Source organism: Micromys minutus (assembly GCF_963924665.1).
Source record: "Micromys minutus genome assembly, chromosome: 7".
Classification (NCBI taxonomy): Eukaryota; Metazoa; Chordata; class Mammalia; order Rodentia; family Muridae; genus Micromys; species Micromys minutus.
In genome coordinates this window covers 56,398,859-56,425,099 of record NC_137976.1, presented here as the reverse complement: position 1 = coordinate 56,425,099, position 26,241 = coordinate 56,398,859, and the positions used below count along the sequence as shown (strand labels likewise).

Genomic DNA, 26,241 nt, shown 5'->3' with positions numbered 1-26,241 from the left:
TCCTTCATACCTTCAAACCAGTGACTGGGTGACTTTTCCACATTACCAAAACCAGCTGCAGCCATCTCTGGTACTTTGTGTGCTCTTTGTGTGCTCAGAAAATACTTCCTAGATTTCACTTCAATGATGCTGGTTTCTTCTTAATCACTGCTAAGTTATTAGCTCCAGCAAACCAGCATCAGTTGTCCCTATTCTTGACTCTACAGGAAGAGTCTCATGTCTGAAGCTGTTGAGTTCTGCTGCTTACTGGGACTGGAACATGTCCCCTTGTTCTATTACATTCTCATCAGCTTTCTGTTTTCACTTCCTAAACTTAGCTGTTCTAGAACTTGCTCTGTAGATTGACCTTGAACTCAGAGATCTGCATGCCTATCTCCCAAATACTAAGATTAAAGGTGTGGTCTACCACACCTAGATTTAAGCTTTTCTCTACTTAGAATTTGCTGTGTGCCAGGTTGACCTTGGACTCAAAAATCTGCTTGCCTCTGTCTCCTGGAATTAAAGTTTTATGCTACCTAACCTGGACCTAAGCCTTTCATGGCCACTATGCCTCAAGATTCAGATTAAAAGCCTGTGTCTTTCATTTCTGAATTATAGAAAATTCCAGATTAAAAGTCCAAGTGAAAACAATAACCAAGTAATAATAATGCCTAAATGATATAATTCTTCCTTGTTCAATGGTAAATGCATAAACAAGTTTAGCTGGGTGGAATCTTGTCACAAAGTCACTCCCTTAATCTCTATATCTCTTTGGACACAGGATTCAGCTCCATTTCACTTTCTGATGCTCCTTTAATACTAGAATCATACATTTTATATTTTTCCTTTCTAACCCTGCTAGGCTTCTTGGGAATGCTCTTCATGAGACTTGACCAGAGAACACAGTCTCTATTGGGTTTTCTTGAGATTTCCTTTGACAATGCAAATAATACAATCTTTATCTTAGCCTCAGGTAGACTCTTCAGACAGAAACAAAAAGCAGCCACATTCTTTATCAAACAAGAACAGTCTCTCGGCCACATATTAAAATTCTTCTCCTCTGAAATCTCTAGAGTCAGGTTTCAACAGTTCAAATCACCCTCAGCAACATCTTCCCTATTTTTCCTAGGATGGTCCATTAAGCCCACTTAAACATTCCACTGCTTTCCAAATCTAAAGTCTCAAAATCCACACTCTTCCAAACAAAAGCATGGTCAGTCCTATCACAGCAGCACCCCAGTCACTGGTACCAACCTCTTCTGTCTTAGGGTTTTACTGCTGTGAAGAGACACTGCAACCAAGGCAACTCTTATAAAGGACAACCTTTAATTGGGGCTGGCTTATAAATTCAGAGGTTCAGTCCATCATCATCATGGTGGGAGTGTGACAGTGTCCAGGTAGGCGTGGTGCAGGAGGAGCTGAAGGTTCTACATCTTGTTTCAAAGGCAAACAGGAGGAGACGAGCTTCCAGGCAGCTAGGACAAGGATATTAAGACCCACGCCCATAGTAACACACCTTCTCCAACAAAGCCATACCAGGAAATAGTGCCACTCCCTGGGCCAAACATATTCAAACCACCACACTAAGTAAATAAATAAACAATAAATAAAGCAATATAATTATGTTAAGGTCTATTCTCTATTGTGAAAGAAATTATGAACTTTGAAAACTTTAAGAGAGATGATATATTATATTTGAATCACTAAAAGATCAATATGGCCTCAACTGCATACTTAAGACTTGCCTAAGTCATCATCAAGCCAGTCAAAACTTGAACGTGATAGGGCCTCACAAAACCTGGCCCTAAGATGAAGAGGTATTGGCAGTTGGTGGCCTCTAGGGAAGGAAAGCCCAGTCATCTTCAGAGATGCAGCCCTGGAAGGTTGACCTTGCTTCAGTGACCTATGGTTATGACCACACACACACTGGCAGCATCAGGAGGACACAAGAGTTGAGAGAAAGGGAGGGTATGAAGTTGGGAAGACCTGGTGTTGATGGTTGGGGGAATCAAGGAAATGAGCGGAACTACAGTGGTCGTCGTAAAGATGGAAAGAAGTAAATGGACTTGAAAAACATTTAGGAGGTAGAAGTCGAAAGGACCTGGTGAAATACTGACTATACAAAGAGAAGAAAGAGTAACTCAGTCCTGGAATAAAATCGGGCTTCTGGTTTACATGTTGAGACAAATGCTGCTGTTCACTAGGCAAATATGAGAATTTGGCAAATATGCGGTGAGACAAAAAAAATACAGGGTTGGTTTGGGGACAAAAAATATAGGGTTGGTATTTCAAGTGCCTTCACTGAAGGGATGAGGCTTGACCTATCTGCCTAGGACTCAGAGATCTGCATGGAGATGGGTATTTGAAAATTATCTACATATCTATTGATTGAAATAGGAGCATGAGGAGGTTATCTAAGAAAAAGAGGGCAGAATAAAAAGAAAAGGGCCCGTGGAAAAGCTTTGAGGAGCCCTCACTCCAGTGACAGAGTACATTTAAACTTGCAAAGGAATAAAAATGGCTAACTGTTACAGAATACATAAACCAAAACTCTTTTTTAAATCTTAGTTCACAACAAATGAGGCTACAACTGCAAGTCCTGTTACTTACGGTTGTATATACTTACGTAAAGTACTCATCAGAAGGGTACTATCGTCACGAAGTCTATTACAAGTAGCATCAGCATCTGAAGTCCTGTACTGTGGCCCGGCAGACATGCTAGGGTGCTCTGAGCTGTATCTCCTTGGACCCGAAGAAGAGGGTTGGTCATCATCTTCAGAATCACTAGAACTATCCTCACTACTTGAAGATGAAGAACTTTTGGAATCCGATGAACTATCACAACTACTCATCTGGTCCATAAGACTAGCTTCTGCCTTCAGTTCTGAAAATAGAAATAATATGTCAAATAAATAACATGAAGAAACACAACATATAAATGTGTTAGCTTTTAAGAAGACATTTGTAAGGAGTAAATAAAACTAAAACACATATTCCAGCACCTAAGCCATTTATTTTTTAAATTCCACAGTGCTCTGCCCAAGAAACCCTCTAAACATACATCCTGTTACTGTTGCCCTTGGTTACTCCCAGAGGTGGAAGGTGGGTCCCTATCACTAAAGTATAAACCATGTACTTCAACAATAGGGTCCAGAGACCACTTTGCTGGAGCTGACCCTCATACCCTTTCCTCAGGGACTACCTTCAATGGTACCGGAAGGTGACATGGAAGCTTCCAGTAGAGAGAGACAACCAACTATCCTGCCCATGAACCACATCAATTGGCACACTAACACTAATGGAGTAGTAGTGGTACACATACCTTGGTGGTAACCAGCAGCTCTTTAATTGGACTTATGACCCACAGAGCCAGAGAGAGACTATACTTAGTACCAGAAACTAGTTAACTTCTCAGTGCTAGTGAAGTCATGGTTATTGGGGGAGAATCTACAACCACTAATTTACTAAAATACCAGCATCATCCTTAATAATATCAACCTATACACATTTGTCCCTACAACCACAGATAAGTGTAGTGTTCACCATTCATCTGGGAAAATTGTCTTTGCAACAGAGATCAAAACACAAAGTCACAACCTATCAAAATTCCAAGTTGTGGAGCCCAGTTCCAGCGATACAGCTACAAAACACATCTGTACCCAAGGCTCAGGAAGCATCTGGGAGGAGGGAAGGGAAAGATTGTAAGACTCCCAGATCTTACAGTCTTAGAAAAAGATGAGGGAGTTGGCTGTGAGATTGTGTCTCCTAGTGACATCAGAAGCTATACTCACAGAGTTTATTGCTCGTGTTACCTAAACAAGGATGACACAAATGAGCATGTAAAACTGAATAGAGAAAAACCCATGAAACCTCAGCTTTGCACTAAGAACTACAGCAACTGAAGAAAGCTGAGAACAAGAGAAATAGCTTTCCCAAGGGAAGGGCACACCACTTAGCTGTCCTGTGCAAATGGTCAGCCCTGAAAACATGCAGAAATATACAGACAGACAGAGATAAACACACACAGTAATATATGGACTAAACATGTTATATTTAGTAATATATATGTATTAACGTGTACATGTATGCATGCAGGAGCAATTAGTAGAAAAAAAAGTGGCCATATATTTAAAGGAAAGTGGGATAGGGGTATATAGGAGTGTTTGCAGGTAGGGAAAAAAAGAGAGAGATGTTTTAATTAAATTGTAATTGCAAAAACTAAAAAAAAAAAAAAAAATTAAAAACCCTCCTTTAGCACCAGGCTGTATTTTAGTAATGGATTTTGAGAATAAAAGCAAAGGCAACTAGTGGGTATGGCATTGTAATCCTAGCATTCTGGAGGCTGAGGCTGGAGAATACCAAGTTCAAAGAGCTATACAGACTTTTCCTCAGAAAGAGGGAGAACCTCGGCTGTTAAGGGCACTAGCTGTTCTTCCAGAGGACTAGAGTATGGTTCCCAGCACCCACATGGTGATTCTCAATCATCTGTAACTCCAGTCCCAGGGATGTGATGCCCTCTTCTGACCTCCAAGCATACTGCATGTACATGGTTCATAGTTATATATGTAAGCAATATATTCATTGGCATAATAAGTCACACAAAAAAGACACAATCGATATCTAAAACTAATTTTATATGTATAACAAGTGTCTAATAAATAATGAAAAGTTTAAAAGTGTAAAAATACAAAATTCATTATTAGTTTTTTCCTTATTCCTTTACCTGCACAGTGCAATGTCATTCATACCTAAGGACTTCATTCTTTTCCCAGCTGTTCTAAAGGAAGCCTTGATGGAGCTTCCTTACACCTTCTCCAGCCTGTTACTTTAAAGGGAGATTTAAAATATTCCAGTATTTTTGAAAAGCCAATTTTCATTATAACTTTGGTTGTAAATAGTTTTATGGACAAAAGGGATAATAATGTTGGTGTCTTCTACTGTTCTTAAAGTTTTTTTTTAAGACACATGAAATTTATGGTGGGTGGAAACATCAATCTCATTCTTCAAATAAGTGATTTGAAGAAAGAAACCAAAGCACTAATGGGTAGAACTAAGTTTTTTTATTTTTGGGTCATTATTTTTCTAGCATTCTATAAGAATGTCCAATAGTGAACAAGTTTTAGCCTACAAGTATATAAAACACTTAGTCAGTACAGTGTCAGGTAGTATCTTGCCAGGGTAGTCCCACTTTAGTTAGCTGATAATATCTATCTGATTCCCACATTCTCTCTAGACTCACTGGCTTACCATTTCCACCCTAACCCCTTTGCACTAGCTCTTCACTTGGCTTGGGTTAGACATCATCCAGGTCTGTTTGTTCGCTTTGTGATTAATAATGAATCAATCATAATTCATCATAGTAAAACGCACACCCAAATGAGTTTCAACACAAGCCACCCTGTGTATCTGTCACTGAGCAAGACCCAGTCCCAAAAATGCTCTGTTGTGCTTTTCCTCCAGTCAGTATCCACCATTTTGATTTTTATTACCAACGTTGTTGTCTATTATTGATCTTCATATAAATTTTATGTAAGTTGTGCATGCCTCTTATCCTGTTTATGTATTCATTTATGTTACTTAATGACTCTATCTCATTCTGCTCAAATGTTATAATATCCATCATATATATTCAATATACATTGGTTATCAACTTTCTGTTTGTGATAAAGGCTGTTCTGTAAAGCCTACTGTGCATCTTTTTGTGATATATGTATTTATATTTTCCTGTGTAGAAATGGATGTGTTTAGCTTCATTAAAGTCTACCAGCTTTCAAAGTGATCTATAATTCTAGTTTTTAATAAGCAATGATCCAAAACAGTTATCATATATTCAATGGCCACTTGAATGTCTTCTTCTGTTAAGCATCTGCTCAAATATTTTTCTTGTATTTGGTTATCTTTTCCTCACTGATTTATACAAATCCTTTATACTAGCTTTATCTGTCATATATACATACATGCATACACACACACACACACACACACACACACACACACACACACATATGAACTGCTCTGAATTATTATTATTTCCTCTAAATCTGTGTAGCAAGGCTTTTTTGGTGTATCACTGAGTCTCTGAAAGACTGGCTTGTTTTCATATTGGTTTGAGTGTAACCCTCTCTAAGGATTTATTTCTTTCAAGCCTCCATTACTTGTTTTGTTTTCTTTGAGACATTTACTTCTGAAATTTATTTGAATATACATCTGCCCTTTCACTTCTTGCCACATCCTCCTTTTCCTCCTCATCCTCCTCATCCTCCTGCTCTTCCTCCTCCTTCATCAACATGGCCAAATATAAGCAATGTGAGAAGAGAAATTTTGTCTTAGTCACATTGTACTATTATTTTTGTATAATGTTGAATTTGTTAATATATTTTTTGAATTTTTAAATTTTAACCTTAGGAAAGATACTGGTTTACAGTTTTAGTTTTCATACCCATATTTATTCAGTTTGTGTATCATGGTAATTTTAGCCCTAAAATGAGCTTATCAATGTTCTATGTTGGTCACTTTTCCATTACTGAAAAAATATTTGAGGTCTTCCTTTCTTTTTTCTTTCTTCCTTTCTTTTCTGTGTTTTACATGTCACTTCACATATATGATGTGACTAGCATACATGTGTTGTCATGATTCACGGTTACAGGTAAGATGTGAAAATCACTTACTTTAGATGCCTTTTCTTCTCTAGTTTTAAATATTATTTTCTTTTGTATCAGTATTAACCAAAAGCTTAACTTTTGCTTTGATTGTCACATATGAAATGGGGACATCAAGAGGACAACCATACTCTATTGTCCATTATCTTTCTCCTGTTCTTTATCCCTAATGAATGCTTCCAAATTCATTCTTGTTATCATTTCTTTTGATTACTTCCATTTCTATAGCAAAATTTTCAGAGCAGCCCCTTAGAAACAAGTACTTTTGGTGTTCATTTCTGTGGAAGTCTATTTCCCCTTTATTACTTGAGACTCACTTTGGTAAACACAGAGGTCATAACTTTCAGCATTAAACAGTGGAGTGCCACTTCTGAGTTTCCCACAAGACATGTGACATCGCCTTCTGGACTTTTATCTTTGCCCTTAGGTTTCAGATGTTTAATTTTGACGTGTCTCACCATTTTCTTGGACTTAATCCTGTTTTGGATTTGCTCGATTTCTTGAATCTATGGTTTCATGATGTTAATCAACCTAGGAATGTTTTCAGGGATTATTTCTTCCAATTATTTTTCAGTCCCATTTTCTTTGTCCTCTGAGGGTTCAGTAGCCTCACCTCTTGGAACTTTTGTCACTCTGCAACAAATCCTTGGGGCCCGGTTCCCCTTGTTTAGGTATACTTTCTGTCTTAGATCGAGTGGATTCTCTGTCTCTTTATTCTCCAGTAAGCGGGCCTACTCAGGGAATTCGTGCTGTTATTTTGTTTGTTTTATAATTTCTATTTGAGCCTTATTTAAAAATTCTCTTTCATTCTACTTTTCACTTACTTCAAGAAAATTTATAGCTGAATCGTTTTGTGAAAAATGTTTTAAGATCATCATCAGATGATTCTAACTTCTACTTTTTCTGGCATATTTCTTATTCAAGTTGTGATTTTCCTGATTTACAATATATGTAACTTCCAAGTATATCTTACTTTTAGCCTGTATTCTAAGAGACAACTGACTTAAGTCTTTTAGATTAGCAGGCAGTCCTGGTTCAGGTTTAGCATGCAGATACTTGTCTGGTTTTGTGACAAATGACACTCTAATTCCAGACCTTTTGCAGATCTGTTTTGGTTTTCTTGGTAAAGTTCCAGCAACTAGCGTTCCCATTGGTAAACTTGACAAAGGAGCTTTACTAGCATTGAAGCCCAGTTCCTGGGAAAAGAAAGTCTGTGGCCTAATACAATAAAAATTGCTCCCAGGGTCGTGTGTGTGTGTGTGTGTGTGTGTGTGTGTGTGTGTGTGTGTGTGTGTGCGTGCGTATTTTCCCATGGAGGGGGAGGAAAGTGGAAAGTATTTCCTAGCAAAGTGCTTGTTGTGGCAGGTGTCCCTTACCAGTGTCACCCAGTCTCAAGGTGCCTTTCAAATGGAGAGAAAACTTTGATGGCAGGGAGGCTGCCTGGGAGATGGAGAGGGAATGACGCTTGTCATAGTGTGATGTCACACGCACATGCCTTCTGCCCATGCATTTCCCGATGGATGGAGAAGGACAGTCTCAGCCCAAGCACAGAGAAGCACTCTAAGACTCTGAGCGCTCACGTAGCACTATTCCTTTTGCTGGAACACTCAGCTTCTTGGTGTCTCTGAGTGATCTGGGAACTTTTAGGCTAATTTCTTAAAATCAAATTTACAGATAACTCAGAGATGTAAACACAAAAATGGAAGCATAGAATTTCTGGTGTAATTTTTGGATGTAAAATTGGAAAGATAATCCAACCCTCAGAGAATAGTCAGCCATGAGGCTGGAAAGGTGGCCCTGCAGTTAAGACCATGATCTTTCAGAGGACCCAAGTTTAGTTCCCAGCACCCATGTCGGGTGATTCACACCTGTGACTCCAGGTTCAAGGGATCTCATGTCCTCTCTGGCATCTGTGGGAACCTGCACACATGTGGACATACACATATCCCCATACACTTACACATAGTTTTTAAATTAATCATTTAAAAAAGAAGTTAGTAGTAGTACAGGGTTAATAAAATATTTGCTAGAATATAGTCTAAGGGTGCTATATGAGCATCTCCAGGTAGATAATGTCCCTTTGCATCCAAATTAGAATAAGAAAACTATTCTTGGTTTGGGTTAACTGATTCTCTACCTTTTCTATGAGGTATGATGTCAAAACACTGTCACAAGAATCACAGTCTACCTATACCCCAGAATCACTGTTGAGGACCCAATTGCTTTCTAGAGTTTCACACTATGAATTGCCTTTAGGATCTAGTAGCAAGGAACAGAATGGTTCTTTGGAACCTATCTTAATATACTATATATTAAGATAATATAAAATACACAACTTATATCTTTATTGTTGTTTTGCTGTCCAGTAAGCACAAAGCTAGATTTCATTTTAATTTTAATAACCAGCAAAGATACTTTAAAATTCCCCTTTAATCTCTTAATTTTCTAACTATATATAAGAAAGATACCATGATACTTTTGGAAGTAGCCATAATACAAGATAAAATAAAAATTCAAGATCTGGAATCTTGCTGCTGTTCAATTACTGTAACATCAATATCCTAAATATTGCTAGAAAAAAATTAGAGATTTAGGTTCCTTCCTCTTCAACATTTTATACCTCCCCAGAAATGCCTTCCTGCAAAAAGGAACAGAGTAACAGAAAGAAACTTCCTCCTGTTCCTGTTGATTTGATGGTGCCTTAGCCATCTACAGCTGACTATGAAGGCTAAATTTCACAGGAAGATACCATAAAGAACTGACGAGACACTTCCTTCTCCTAAATGATAATAAAAAATGATCTGATGTGGATATGCCGACAATACATATGTTATACCTCAGAAAAGTACACCATCATAAAAGACGTGTTCTAAGTCCCTCTGTAAGTGAAAATGAACACTCAGTATTTACTTAATATTTCTAACCTCTATAGATTAGCATTGTCTACACTTAGATTTTACCTCTTTCTATATCATCCATGAGAGACGCTGGGGACGTCTTATCCTCTGACAGAGAATGCTGTGCAAGACTGGAAGTCCGCGGCGGGTTCCACATTTGTTGTTGCTGTTGTTCTAGCCTGTACTGGATTTTGCTACTTCCTTCAACTCTGCAATTAAGAGCATCCAATGCCAAAACAGATAAGCTAAAAAAAAATGTCACAAATTCAACTTACTAAGCTACTAAACTTTATCACTTGTCCTTTAGAAACCTCTCAAACCACATTTAAGGATTGAAATGTTAATCCATGTAACAAATATGTATCGACTTCCTCCTGTATGTGTGACGTACACACGGGTCCACGGAGGGATGCGATGGGCAAAGGCAAGACAAAGCTGCTGCTCAAATGAGCAGACGGCACACTTATGGATACTACAAGGAGGAGAAAAATAGATGTGCAAATTAAACTAAATCACGTCCCCATTTCCCACGCTCAATTTTAAAGCAGGCATATAAACAAAGAGTATACTTCGGAAACAATGGCGGAGGCCCGCCTTTCCGGTTTCCTGTGACCAAATCCTTCCGGTTCCTCCTTCCTGAAGTTTTTGGCCCCTCATTTTCTCTCAATCATTTACACTCCCCAAAATCTTGATCGATGCATTTGGTTGTCCACGTTGTTTCTTTTTATCCAGTTTCTTTGCTAAGGTTTTAGGCCAGAATTGCAAACAAGCCAATACCTCGTTGGAAAGGTCTTAATGTGTAACAACTGCCGGCAAGGAAGTGTCCTTGGTGCTTCTCAGGTAATGCTCAGGGCATTAACCCCAACCTACCTTTACAACCTAAACTCTAATCCACCACCAACATCACCCCCCACACCCCCGGTTTCCAGTTCTTACACACGGGCTCAGAGAGTCTTATTCACCAGCCCCGAAAGATCCGCTACGTTCCCGCCCTCACACCCGCTTTCTGTATTCTCACATCCTTTCTGCTCAGTGTTAGGGAGCTGGGGCAGTAGGGACATTAACACATGGAGGTTCTCAGGTTTCTTCTCGCAGTTGGAGTTGGCCTGGGAATAGCTACTTTGTAAAACACACTTTTGTGAGTGTGTATTAGCTGCACGAGCTATGAGCTTCATTGTGACATTTCATACAGGTATAATGTGCTTCAATAATACCCACTCTGCAGTTCCCCTTCCTTGCTTTCTCCAATTACAGCAATTTCTGTTCTAAACACACATTTAATGTAATTATTAGGATTTTAACTTCCTTTGAAATAGCATTTTTCTTTCTAAACAATTTATTTGGATTAGATTTATTTCTTTTACTTTATGTGTGTCTTGTCTGTATGTCTGTATGTGTACCACATGGGTGCCCGATACTTGTGCAGGTCAGAAGATGGCATTGGATCCCCAGGATTTGGAGTTACAGATGGTTGCGAGCAACCACGTTGGTGCTGAGAATTGAACCTGGGTCCTCCGTAAGAGGAACAAGTGATCTTAACCTCTGAGCCATCTCTCCAGCCCCAGAAGTAACATTTTCAGCAAAGTTTTTCTAAAGAATTTTATGAATCATAACCCCTCTCTTTAATTCTTACATTAACTTTTATTTCTACTGTTTATGCTCTTATATTATCTGGATTAAGATATACCATTAATATCTAAAAGGGATTTAAGGTGGTTTTATTTTTTTACTGATTTTTAAATTAAGTGATCTGTTAGTATGATTAAAATGTATAAAATGTCTTTATTTAGCAAACTTTCCTTTCTCCAGTGTGTCTTCCATATTCTAAGTGCTCAATACATCTTTTCCAAAAAAAAAAATAACGTTATTTTGGATAGTGGATAATGTTTCTATTCAGTCCAATGATATGAAAATATCTACAATAGTATAAAAGCTATACTTCTGTACCTAGAAATCATTTCAACATCACAAGGTGATGTGGTAAGATCTTTTCACTAAGAATCATTACTAAATTTAAACTTTAAATGATTTAAGGAAATTTTTTGAATGCTACCTTCTGTGCATCTGTGTGCATGTATGGATCTGAGAATGGTGCGTGTACATAACATGCATTAGTCAGGTATGCTGCTCTCCACCTAGTCTTTTGAGGCGGGGTCTCTTTCTGATCTCAGAGCTTGCACGTCTTGGCTACGTTGGAGGCCAACAAACACATCACCGTCCTGGTTCAAACCGCCGCAGTGCTGAGGTGCTGAGTTCTCAGACACGTACGGGATGTCTGGCTTGGGCAGTGTGGTTAGAACGCTAATCCTCATACTTACATAGCAAGTTCTCTTTACAGCTGAGCCATCTTTGCAGCCCCAGTTAAAACACACCTCATACCATAATTTGACTTAACCCACCATCCTTTTTCCTTAGAAATTTATGTTGGTAAAATAATTTCTTTCATTGTACCACCTACCTTGTTTTTTTCACAGTGATGTTGCTGTTGAGTTTTTCTAGGCGACATTCCCCAGTATCATGGTTAATAACCAAAATGCATTCTTTTAAGTAAGGTCTCTTGGAACCTTTGAAAACTGTGACTGGTGGAGTTGAACCCTGTTTAAGAAGTTATCATCATTACTTGAAATTTATCATAGCGATCCAGTTAAGATGGGTATTGAGTTCTTTATGTTTTTAATTTGTGTTATACATCAAGTCACTTATAAACGATTTAAACTTACTACCATGAAACCAGCAAGTATGGCTTTAAAATAAAAGTACAGAGAAGGTTTACAAAGGATGAGATCAAGCCAGACTTGGCTTCTATTTCTAGCTGCTCAGGAGATGGAATCAGGAGGGTCCCAAGTTCAAAGCCTGTCTGGATTACAGAATGAGTATGAAGGCAGTGAGGAAACTTAGTGGAAGCCTATCTCAAGATAAACACTGAAAAAGAGGGCTGCGGACTCAGTTCAGTGGTACAGCACTTGCCTAGCATGTATAAAAAGACACCTTGGGGGCTCCTCTGCCCTTTATGAGTTCATAGCCATTAAGGACTCCGGGGATGCTCATTTGTTTCAAAGACTTTCCAGGGCACAGTCTTTTGACAAGAGATTTCCTAAGGAACTCAGAGGCTATGGGCACGTCCATCATAGGCCATCACCACACCTGTAGTTCTAGGCTCTGCTCATATGAAGGATATAAAAGTTCTGGGATCATGTAGGAGTCCAGTGAGAGTTCAAAGGCAAGTCTGGGGAAGAGGTAGTGTTGGTGGGGTCTGGGTCCCTGCAAGCAGCCCCTGACAGGGTGAGACACACAACAGTGGGAGTGAAGCTGGAGCTACAGTGAAGACCCTGAGAGAAGACGCCCGGAATGTGGAACACCTGCCTGGGGGTACTGCAATCGGCAGAGTCCAGAAGTGTGGCTGCAACCATTAAGGTTGTGGGGGGATGGAGTTTCCCAAGCCCTTGGGATCCAACATCTTACCATGGTGTACCCTGGATGCTGAGCACGGATATTTAGAATTTAATGTATTATCTACTGGGACTTGATTATCATTCCTTTTTTGCTGTCTTCCTATTCTTTCTTTCTGAAGGATAAATATTTGTTTATTTTGCACCAATGAACACAAGTAACTTTATTTTTTATCTTTTCCGACCTCACAGTTGAATGTGAATGTGTCTCAGAGGAGACTACGGACTTGAACTACTTGAACATTTAACACTCTGGGGACTCAGTGAGATACACTAAAGGTATTTAGCCTTGACAGGTAGATTTGAGCCTTGGGGGCCAGAATAGGATGTTACAGATGGATCTGGAATGTTCCTGGAAGGACTCTGTATGAAAGATGTGGTCCCTAGCTTGGTGCTACCAGGAGGAAAGGGGTGCTGAAGACGTGGAGCCTTGGTCACTCAGGGGTTCTGTAGACGGAGACTCGAGGATTCTGGTCTCAACTATGAGATAAACTTTATTTTATTTTGTCTTTTGCCATGACTAAAAGTAGAAAAATTCCATAAGTTTAAAGCAATCTTTTCCCTTTACTGACTGATCATCACAGGCATTTGTGGTATAGTAGAGAAAACTGACTTAAAGTGGTCAGTTGAGAGGCATACTGCAAATCAAACTATAAAGTATGTGGGAGAACAGCTGGTTTGAGAAAGAAAAAGAGATCTGGCATCTAGTATCTGTGAGTATAGCACTCAAAGAGCACACACACATACACATACTCACACACACACTAACATACACATAACACACACACTCACATACACATACACACACACTCACACACACTCACTCATACACACACTCACGTACACATACACACACACACACTCATACACACGCACATACTCAAACACTCCTACACACACTCACACACACTCACATAACACACACACTCACACACACACTTACACACAAACACTCACACTCACACACATGCATAAACATAAGTAAAATAAGAAACAAATTAATATAAAAATATGAACTTGCTTACTCTTCTCTATTTTAAAGAATTTTAGATGTTTTAAGATCTCTGGCCTGAAACAATGTTTTAGTTACTAACTAAAAGCCATCTTCACATTGAAACATGCTTTAAGATGTGAGCTCAAAGACTCTTAAGCATGAACAAATGAACCGTAACAGAACCTCAGTGTAAGGGAATGAAGCCATGGCAGTATTAAGCAAAGGAATTTGGTTATTTATATATCATTAATTTTAAATTGATAAAAATGGGCTATATAAATGTATAATGTCAAGCTAGAATTTATTTAGAGATAATTTTGCAGTAAAACGTTACATTAACAAACGTTGGTATCTGGCCAAGGTGGCAGGTAGGGGCAGTGGGAGGAAGGAGGAAAGGATTCTAGGAAGGACAGAAATATATCCCTAACACTTTTCTTATATGATTTCATAAGTCCTGGAGAGACATAGCTTTCATAAATAACAGAGAGTTACAGGTTTGGTGATGACTAACAGGAAAGGGGAATAAATACAAAATAAGGATAAACACTGAAAGCTAACTGGTGTTTAACAATACTAATAAATAATATAAAAGGGTAAATAAGGCAGGCTAGGAAAGTAGCCCATTTATCCAAAGAGTGCCTGCCCTACCATTTGCAAGGCCCTGGGTTCAACCCCAGAACCAATAAAACAAACAAACAAACAAATAATAGTTAAGGAGTAGCAGGACGATGCCTGAGAAACTCTTCTGTTCATCTCTCTTTGTAGACAGACCAAGCTGAGTAACTGTTCATAGAATGAACTCTCTTCCAAGGAGCTAAGAAAAAAAACAAACTCTCTTCCATGGGGCTAAGAAAACAAAGCGAGAGCGCCCCCTACCTGTTCTTAATATAACAAAACAGAAGGACAGATTGAGACACGGAAGAAGGAATGAAATGCCAGAACTACCTGCACCCCAGCTATAAGCAACCCTGCAGGGAGCATCACACCTCTAGTTTTGGGTAAGGAGAAAGTCCAGTCCTCAGACTTAAAAACCAACAGCAGGCCCAGTCTACTGAACCACATTGTTGAGCAAAGCCCCATGATTCCTACCACATGGCTAATCCTCGGACCTGTATTAGGTCAGGTAGCTGCTTGTTTCACCCATATCTCTTACAATGTCAGTCGACAGAAACAAGAACTCTACCCATTGGGGAGCAGAAACAAAAGGTAAAAAAAAGTCTTTGTCTCAGGGCACAGTGCCAGATTCACCACAGTAAAATCTGAAGGCTTTGAGCTCACAGAAACTCCAGACTGGCCCGAGTGTTGAAGGGATTGAACAGAATATCCATTCTGTGCACAGTGTGGACTTCGGCTACAGTCATCTCCACCTAAGTAAGGTACGGGATCCTACAGCGGCAACCCAACCGAGTAACACCCTTCATAGCGAAGAGTCTGTCCTGACCACCTATCTCCACCCCCGACAGCAGAGATATCACAAGGCCAAAGCTCACAGACGAGGCTATCAAACCTCAGATGTGGTTGAGATGTGTGCCCCAGCGGGACAGACTTATGTTTTGATCTACATAATCCTTGGCTCCATTATGAATAGCAACATACCTTGAGGCTGCACAGGTCCTTGGAGTTGCGTGTCATCTAGCTTAATAACACCAATATGGCCTATAGGCCGCCTTCCCAAACACTACCTCAACCTCAACCTGTAAAGCATATTTCAAGACCTTTCTCAGTGGGAGTAGGACATAGTAGCAAACATAAGTTATTTGTTGTTGTTGCTTGGTTTTTGTTTGTCTGTTTTTGTTTTGTCTTGGATAGTGATAGTGGCACCTGACACTAGGCATGTCCCATCCTAGGTCTGTCCATGAACAACCAAGAAAAAAGTATGCAGTCTGCTTCTATTGGACCTTGCTTTCAGCCAATAGACTGGTTACAGTGGCTCTGGATCACAAGTTCACTATAGTCATCAGTCCACAGCATCACAGGCCTCAGTCCTAATTAAGAACTGTACTAGGGAAGCATGGGCTTAGAGCTGACTTGGTGAGATTGGACTCCACAGGTATCACATAGAAACCTAGGTTCAGTTCACAGTGACAGTTTTCTTGTGCCCAGTGACAGTTTGCTGTATACAAAGCAATCAGGCCTACCCTGGACTTAGAAATATATTTGTAGGAACAGATAAATCTTTCCTGTACTCCACTCTTTCTTTCTGAACAGAACACCAATGGGGTATTTAATATAAATCTGGGCTAAGATTGCCTTCTAGTATTGAACTAGCACAACTCACCTACAATCAACTTCTGGAAATTCTGGACTTGGGCACCATCTAGTTTGAAATGGTGGGAATGAACATGGGCTCAGAGAAAAGAGGAAACCTGCTTAGAATTTATGGAGGTGCATGAGGAGAGTCAGATTAGGAAGTAAAATAGATAACAGATTGGTTAATGCCTTGATGATGTCACACACAACACGCATCACCAACTGTCATGAAATCGTGTATATTTACAGCCCAAAAGAAAGTGACAAAAATGATTAGGAAGGAATTAGTACAGAAAATCCCTGGACTGTCTGTGGAATTTAAAACGAATGTTTTAAAGACACTGAACAACCTCCCAGTCTCAACGGAAACACAAATAAATGGCCTAACAGTCTAACAGAAATACTAAAAAGATGTGGGAACTACTTTTGAAAGCAGAAATTCTTGAGCTGAAATTCGCTCAGGAAAATTTAAAACTGCTATGCAGGAGGGACAAGATAGATTAGACAGAAGAAACAGTCGGTATGCTTGAAGACATCTACTTGAAAATATACAGGTGACTGGCTAAAAAAAAATAAAACGTGAAACATTGATAAAGGATACTGGAGAGGACACAGAAAGCAGAAATACCCCATACCCATAGATTTAGAAAATTAACATCATTAAATGCTACACTATACAAAGTTTCAGAATAAAACAACCAGCATTCTCTATTACCCAAAGTTTCATAAGAGGTCAGCACGACTTTAACCTGTAGTTGACAGAACCGGCTGATTTTGCAGAGAACCTATGTTTGGTTCCCAGCACCCACATGGTGGCTCACAACCATCTACAACTCCAGTTCCAGAGGATCTAATACCTTCCTCTGATCCCACCAGCACTAGTCACACGTATGATATACGTACATATATGCAGGCAAAACATTTATATATATATATATAAAATAAAATAAATCAATCTAAAAAATTAAAAAAAACTATACAGTTGAATAAGAAAAAAAACATTTCAAGAATAACGAAGGAGAGGGCTGGAGAGATGGCTCAGAGGTTAAGAGCACTGACTGCTCTTCCAAAGGTCTTGAGTTCAATTCCCAGCAACCACACGGTGGCTCACCAACCATCTGCAATGAATCTGATGCCCTCTTGTGGTGTGCTTGATAAATAAATCTTTTTTTTTTTTTTTTTTTTTTTTTTAAGAATCACAAAAAAAAAAAAAAAAGGTTTGTATGGTGCTTAATAAAAGCAAATATTTGGATTCTTACAGCTTAGGAAGGAACTGAGAATGCCAAAGTAGTAGAAAGCTTATTCAAATTAATAACACAAAGCTTAATAAACTAAGCGGTGGATACAAAATTCCAGCCGAAGGAAGGTGAGCAGTACCAGTCAAATTTGACTCAACCAGGTCTACCACAGGATAGTTTACTGCCAAGGTAGAAGGCAATCGAGCTGTCATAGAAAAAAAGATAGAGAACATTCTCAAGGCTGAAATAGAAAAGAAACTGCAAACACATAAAGATGCCTACTTAGTCTGATAGCAGGTTTCTCAGTAATCTTTTCAGTGCTGAAAGTTGTCAGCATCTCGACTGTTACTGTACAGATCAAAGCCATCCTGTAGATATTCAGAAGGGTTAAATAAATGTATACTAAAAATTGTAACCCCAAAAACCAATGAGGCTATTGAGCTAGCTCAATGAAAAGACAGGTAATAGAGATAGACTCTTAGCTAGCTTAAGGAAGTGTGATGGTTTCTATGCCCTCAGCCCTGGGGTTTGCACTATTAGGAGGTGTGGCCCCATTGGAGAAGGTGTCTCACAGTGGGTGTGAGCTTTAAGACTCTCATCCTATCTGCCTGGAAGCCAGTATTCTGCTAGCAGCCTTCAGATGAAGATGTAGAACTCTCAGCTCCTCCTGCACCATGCCTGCCTGGATGCTGCCATGTTCCCACCTTGATGGTGATAATGGACTGAACCTCTGAACCTATAAGCCAGCCCTAATTAAATATTTTCCTTATAAGAGTTGTCTTGGTCATGATGTCTGTTCACAGCAGTAAAACCCTAACCAAGGCAGAAAGGGAACTGAATTCTATAAGTTAAAGAACTAATACAGTTCTCCAAGTAGAACGGGAAGTAATTCTCACAAATACATTTTACAAAGCCAGAACTACCCTGATACCAAAACAGGAAAGAACAAACCTGGGAAGCAGGTTCCCAGTAATCTTTCCAGTACTGAGAAGACCTTATCAGTTATTTGACTGTACAAATAGAAAAAGCATGGGTCTGTACGCTTAATACAGACATGAGGCTCCCCAACGGAATACTAGCAAATTGAAATCAATAATGTATTAAACAATTACTCACCTTGATCAACTATCAGGATGGCTCAATATATAGATTGATACATTTGACATCAAGAGAATAAAGTACAAAACCATACTGACATCCCAACTGACACAGAAAAGGCATTCAATAAAATTCAACATGCTTCATGACAGAATATTGCACACATTTAATATACAAGTAATGTGGCATTATAAGGATATTTTTTAAATAGCTCACATCACACAGAATAGAGAGATGCTGGCACTTTCTCTATAAAATCAGCCACAAGGTGAGGATGCCCACTTGCCCACTTTCATCGTGTTTATTCAGCACACGCTGGAAGATCTCACCAGAGCCGTTAGGCAACAAAAAGATATAAATGAAACACACACACACATACACATGCACACCTGCAAAGATCAATGAAACTGTGAGTTGACTCTTTGAAAAGAAATCAAGTAATCACTGAACGTGACATGATCCACACAGAGAGCCCCCAAATTTACTAAGACTAGTAGAACTAATAAACCCAGCAAAGATCCAGGATATAAAATCAATACAAAGTCATTAGTGTTCATACACACACACACACACACACACACACACACATATACAGTGAACTACTTGAAATAAGAATCAAGAAAGGAATTTTATTTACAATAGCTATAAAACATATATAATAATTAATTGAAAGATCTGAAAAAATAACTGTGTGAAAGCTTAATAAAAGATATTGAAGAGAACACAAAACTAGAAAAACATCCTGTTTCCATAGGCAAGAAAAATTAATATTGCTAAAATGCATATACTACCCAAATGGTAGTAAACTCAAAACACAAGTGGTATTCATCATACAGCCAAAATTAAAGAGAACCAGAAATATTCCTGAATAGCCAGTCATATTTGAGTTTAAAAAATGCTAACAGTTAAACTAATCAAGGCAGCATAGTAGTGGCATAGAAAAAAAGCACATAAACCTATGGGATAAACAGACCATCTAGAAATAAGCCTACACATTAGAGCTCATTGATCTTTTCCTTTTTACCAAAGTTACTAAAAATATGTATTGCAAAGCCGAAAATCTTAAGAAAATGCTGTTTAAAAATAGATACACCTAGACAGAGTAATGAAACTAGAGTCCAGCCTCGCACCAGATAGACTCAAAATGGACTGAAGACTTGGTGTAAGACTTCAAACTATAAAATGACTGGGAGGAAACAGGAGAAATGCTTCTGGACATTGTACTGGGTAAGAAAATGATTGCAATGTTTACAACTGACATAGATTACAGAAGGAATTCCCAAAGCTCAATAGTCAAAACCAAGCCCAATGCCAATTAAAAATGACTCAATAATTTAATAATTCAATAGATTCAAATACGCATTTAGCAGAAGAAATGCAAATATCCAATAAGCTCATGAAAACATGTTCAACATCACTAACCCTATAAAAATTTGTAAAATGTGATTATTGTAACTATATGGAAAACAGTTTAGAGATTGTACAAAAAATAAGCAATGAAAACTTAAAACCTCATATACATAGATTTACCTTATGATCTAGCAATCTCAGTGCTAGATGGTAAGCCAGAATAAGCACTTTTATTTTTTCAGTCACTGGTCTAGACTGTGATATTGTATTAATAACAATGGAAACTAGGCTGAGGACAGGAACTGTGCAAAGCAATGTGTCGCCATGGGAAAACGATCAAGTTCCGGCAGAGGTTTAGTGAGGACAACTACCAAAGCCTCACCTTTCTGTGACAGCTGAGACACGGGGCCTGCACTATACAGAACTGACACTGGGAAAGATGCTGTGCCTCAGAAGGTAGCACGTGAGGCTCTAGAGGTGGTGGGGACGGACACAAGAAATACAGAGAAGACACGGACAAGAAGGCAGCAGTGAGTGAACTGGGGAGCTTCACCATCAGTGGGGCCACGAGCCACTTAGGAAGAGTCTGTCCTCTCATAATCTCCCCTAGGTCTTTTTAAAGTTTTATTTATTAATGGGGGGGGGCACGCCATTGCTCATCTGTGGTCTCTTCTGTTCTTTCACATTTGTGTGGGGCCCAAGGATTGAATCAGGTTTCTAGGCTAGCATAGCCTTCACTCTGAGCCAGCCATCTCTCCAAGCAGTGTCTTCTAATGTGGAAACAACAAAAACAGCTTAAAAAAATAAGCATAACGTTATTATGTAGCCGTGGTCTACGTTCTGTTCTATGTACTTAACTCTTACTAATTCATTTAAGCAACCTTATGAAACGATTACTATCTTTGTATGAAAAAAAAAAGAGGCACTAAAGACTTGATAATTTGCCCAAGTTCACACCGAAAGGGGGAAAGGGAGATTTAAACATGGGAAGTCTGACTCTAGACCTATAACTTCTGAAAGGCGAGACATGACTAGGTGTGCAAAAGAACCGTACAGCCAAGTGTTTTGTCACCACAGTCAACCTAACTGCCTCCGAGGGTCCACCACCTCTGAGGAATCCGTAGCTACTTCTCAACAACTTCCTTCTTGTTCTACTTCTAGAAAGGAGTAGGTACAGAATAAGTGGGCAGGCGACTGAAGTCCTGGAAGCTAGGCAGTTCAGATGGGAAAGGAAACTGGGAGAAGCCCAGGAAGGCATTCAGTCCCCTCTCTACATAAATGGCTACAGTTCCCCATTATATGGAAGACAAAGCATCAGTTCTCCAACGGCCCATGAGTCTCCAGCTCCATTATCTGATTCCATCTTTACAAAGGCTTTTTTTGTGTTAACCTCATACAGGCTTTATGATAGCCTCAGTGCGTTGTAAGGCAAAACAACTCTGCCTGAAGCAGCACGGGGTGGAGCAAGACTGTTATCACTGGTATCCAGACTCTAACCTCCAATGTCTTGTTCCAAATCTCAAATGATCTGAGGTAAAATTGAATTTCTTTCAATAGAACAAGGATGGCGCATATATAAAGTGTGAACTTTATAATATTGTGATATGTTGGACAAAGATTACTTATAATTGAATAATCTGTATTTATATGTGGCATGCACCCATGGTTTCATACATACAACGAAGCAGGGCTAAGTAGAAATAGCTTGTTTTGGCTCCCAGAATACCGTTACTTTGTATCAAAATGGGACTTAGGAGCAAACTTTGTAACTTGGTATCTCTTATTTGAGGGGCTGTTTCTTGGAATAAGAAAAAATCTGAGAGGGAATCTGGATTAGGAGAAATAAAATCTCACTCATACTTTTGTTTTTCTACATACCCCTTCACCTACTTGGTTAAGTGAGTAACTCTGTTTTGGTGGTACCTGTGGTTGCCATCTTCAGCCTGTCTGGTGTCTGGTGCCTCAGCTGCTCTGCCACATCAGACACACAGTCATTACCCCTAAATCTCACAGGTTCAGTTATCCGTCCAGCAGCGCTCTCTCTCTCTCTCTCTCTCTCTCTCTCTCTCACCATTAATAAATAATAATAATTAATAAGTTAATAGAATTTTAAAAAGATCTAGGGGAGATTATCAGAGGGCAGATTTTTTCCCCCAAGTGGCTCGTGGCACCACTGATGGTGAAGCTCCTCCCAGTTTCCTCCTCACTGCTGCCTTCTTGTCCTTGTCTGGACAGATTTTGACTCTTCCACATAAACCCAAAGGTTCAGTCACATCCCATGATTATGCCATTCCTGTCTGGGAAATTGCTCACCCAAACCTGCTTCTCACAGGACAGAAGGCGGGAGAGAGCTCACTGAGGAGTATCTTCTTCCCCCTCCAGAAAGAGACGGATTGAGATCTTCCCCTTCTTGGCAACGCGAGAGAGTTGGCATTCCCGGTTGTGGATGTGTTCACATTTGTGGCATCATCTAAAGAGGATCTCAATTCTGCCTTCAAATGTGTTTACTTTTGGGCTGGAAAGGTGGCTCCTTAGTTAAGAGCATATACTGGTCTCACAGAGGACCAAAGTGTAGTTCTATCTCCCTTGTTGGGGGGTTCACAGCTGCCTATAATTTCAGCTCCAGGTGATCCAATGGCTTCATTTGGCCCCACTAATACATACCTACATTTACGTGCACACACACACACACACACACACACACACACACACACAATTTTTTAAATTAAATTAAATCTTTAAAAAATGTAATTTGTAGTTCAGCTTCATCTCCTACAACACATCGGAAGTCTCAGAAGGAACATCCTGTTTGTTGTTCCATGTTTTATTCCGTATCTGTGCGTGTTTGTCAAGTGTACTGGTACAACGTGCACTCTCCTTAAACAAAACTGTCCGAAACAGGCTGGACAGGAAAGAGCTCACATTCTTCTCTGTCCCCAGCTCTCCCTCCTGTGTGAAAGAAGACCCAGAGAACTTGAAACTTGCAGATGTTCAGAGGGAAGCAGGGGAGATGAGCAGGCCCCACCCCGCCCCCCACCTGCCTGAGGAAAACAAAGGAGGAGAGCTACCCAAGCAAAGTCATTTAGAGGAGGTGGTTTATGAAAAAAAACAAAACAAACAAACAAAATCAAAAACGAAAAACGCGGCCCCTCACGATTGCTTTGCTAGGTAACTCCGCTGCAAATTCGAGTGAGCAGATAGGACCCTTGGGATGGAACAAGTCGCAATATGGTCGAACAATAGGATTTTAGAACTCGGGGGACCTGTTCTGCCAGTTACTTATAGGAGAGAGGATACCTCTCTCTGGGCCCCTTCCTTCTAGTTAAAACTGGAGTGGCAGTACTACTTTTCCAGACTACGAACATTAAAGTTTCTGAGACGAGCAATGTGAACTTGCACGCTCTTGGATAATACGGAGTCACTCACTGCACAGGAGTGGAGGCCGGACAGCCAGTTAGCCTTATACTTAGGGCAGATTATTTACTTTCTCTAAGCCTCCGTTTCCTTCTCCATTGCACAGGGGGCGCTCCTAGCCGTTGTTGTAGCGAGTCTATAAAATCGAGTAGGTAGTACATAAAAATCACTAAGCACAGCATGTGAGACCAGCCGTGCTGCAGCCAATGGATGTTTGTTGTCATTAGTATTTATTATCTTTAAAAATGTTTATAAAAGGGCATAGTATTTAACCAGTCTACAGACTTCATTTTTATTTGTGTATTCTATTTGGTAATAGAAAAAAGATGAATTTTAAAATTTACCATTAAAAAAAAAAAAAAAAAAAAAACCCTATCAGAACCCAAAGTTATTCTTTGTTTTCAAAAATGTTATCTATCTATCTATCTATCTATCTATCTATCTATCTATCTTTATTTATTTAGTTAGTTAGTTAGTTTGGTTTTCCAAGATAAGGTTTCTCTGGGTAGCTCTGGCTATCCTGGAACTCCCTCTATGTAGACCAGGTTGGCCTTGAACTCACGAAGACCCACCGGCCTCTACCTCCTGAGTGCTGGGATTAAGGGTGTGTGGTACCACCGCCCGGCTAATAATTTCACTTTTTAACCACGAGTGAATGCAGGTATGTGCACACGAGTGCAGATGCTTATGGAGGTATCTCTAGCCGACCGAGAGGTGGTAATTACTTCCTTCCATTGTTTTTGTTTTGTTTTGTTTCCATTACGACATTTATAAGCCATGGCTTTCAAAATATAGGCCTTGTCCAACAGTCACTTGCTTAAGAAGATTTCTATTGTGACTATAATCCAACGTGGTAGATTATAACTCTTCACTAGGCAGGATAAGAGCGAACAAAATAATGTTTATCAATACATAGAAGAGTTGCCATGGCAAAGCAATGGAAGGGGTGGATGGGACTGTTGTAACTTGATAAACAGATATTCTGTACGGCAAGGACAGCCTAACTGGAGTCCTGGTGCAAAGTAACCATCACTGGCTAAGCCGACCACAGCCTGAAACTACAGAACAGCCGTCCCCATGGTGAACTTAAAGCTTTTCAGTCACTTTTATAAAAAAGCGTCTGCTTTTCTCTGAGAGCCTGGGAATGAGAAGGACATAAGAGGCATTTGAGGGAAGGAAGCTGGGCCGGGCTGGAGGCAGGAAAGGGGGGTGGAAAGTATTAGTATTTATATTTAAAACTTATTTCTAAATAGTATAAACAAGAAAATGAAGTGAATGGCTCGTTTAGTTTGTTCCTTAATAGACACCATATAAGGTCTATTATATAAGAGCAAATAAGGTTCGGTGCTGCCAAATAAATTTCAAATAGCATAGAGTCACCAGAACCATACTAGAGGTTTCCAAAGCTAGTTTGTCCATGATAGCTCATGGTGAACTGGTTTTTCATTTTCTTCCATTCCTAAGGAAACAAATGAGGAGTATTCAGTAAGAGCTCCCACACACATAAGAAAACTGACTCCCTTTGACACGATGGTGGGGTCTCAGTGGCATTGAATTATAAATGTAAGAAAAGGAACAGACTAGAAGATCAAAAACTGATATACCTTTAACCATGACAAGCCAGCGCACTGATCCGTGTAAGACAATGAAAAGTGGCCAACTCCAAACTATTCCCAATATAAAACTAATGGCAACATGTCTCAAAACGTCCAGTTTTTAAAATATCTAACACAAAGTTAAGGAGTTGGTTTTCTCTGTAACTTTCTTTACAACAGATGAAGTCAGTATTAAATGGTTAATAAGAAACTTATAACTTAGGGACTGAACTAAGAGAACTCATATTTTATGCAGGTAACATTGGTTGCAGTACTTGAATGCATTTGGAAATTTTTAAATGCAGAAAATGTTTGGGCAAGGGACTCAGAACCTCGCATCTGGACCTGAAGAGCCCAGGTCCTAAACTGCAGATTTGGTGTCCCTGGTTCAAAATTAAAACATCTGAAATGCTCCAAATTGCAAATCTTTTCAGCTCACACATAACACCACAAGTGGAAAATTCTACATCATAAACTGTTTCATCTACTAAGTTATTGTAAGTAATGCATAAAATTAAAGGCTAAGCATATACAGTATATAGAAGATAAACAAATTTTGTATTGTAGATGTAGGTTCTATCCACAAGATATTTTATTATATATTTGCAAATATTCCAAAATAAAAAAAAAAAACCCTAGAAGGCTCAAACAAGTCTTATCCCAAGAATGTATATAAAGTATTTTTAATGTGTATACATCTAAAATATCTCCCCCAACAAACCATGAATCTCATCCTATTCTTCTTTGTTTAGACTTATTCCTAGATTCAATACAATGACATACAAATTTTAAATTTCAACATAAAATAAACTTCGCAATTTGATCCCAGTCTGTGCTTCAGTTTGTACTCCTTTAAGCTATTCTCGCTAGATTTTACTGTAATAAGTTATTCACCCCACAGGCCTGTTCTTTTCAGCATTAGAGACTTTCATACACTGCTCCACTTGACTAGAGTATCATATTTCCTGTCTATCTGTCATTCGTCTTTAAAAGCTCAGCTCAATTGCTGATTGTTTTATGAAGCCTTTCAAGATTTCCATGGGCCAAGAATTTTGTTCCAGTTAAATGCAATACAGGAAATTTTATATATGTTCTAACTTACACATTAGCTATTTGTTTACATGTCCATCTGTAATAGCAAGCTAGGACTATAAGGCAAGAAACACTATTATCATCCCTAGCTCAGAGTATAAAATCTGACTGAAAATAGCAATTCTGTAATTATTATATCTGCAATCACTGTCAAGTCATTTACTATGATATTCCTTGAAACCATTAAATGAATTAAAGTATTTTTAAAATTGTTTCAGCCAAAACA

The 26,241-nt window shown here is 39.1% G+C and overlaps 1 protein-coding gene across 1 annotated transcript in view; it reads right to left on the bottom strand.

Annotated features, from left to right (window-relative positions):
• Window positions 1-26,241, bottom strand: part of EAF2 (ELL associated factor 2) — a gene marked incomplete at both ends in the record, with an annotated part of 34,671 nt that overhangs the window by 4,919 nt on the left and 3,511 nt on the right. Inside the window, 3 exons of the mRNA XM_080919200.1 lie at window positions 2,606-2,863; window positions 9,599-9,744; window positions 11,994-12,130. Coding sequence (XP_080775326.1) covers window positions 2,606-2,863; window positions 9,599-9,744; window positions 11,994-12,130 — 541 coding nt within the window. The remainder of the gene's footprint in view (window positions 1-2,605; window positions 2,864-9,598; window positions 9,745-11,993; window positions 12,131-26,241) is intronic.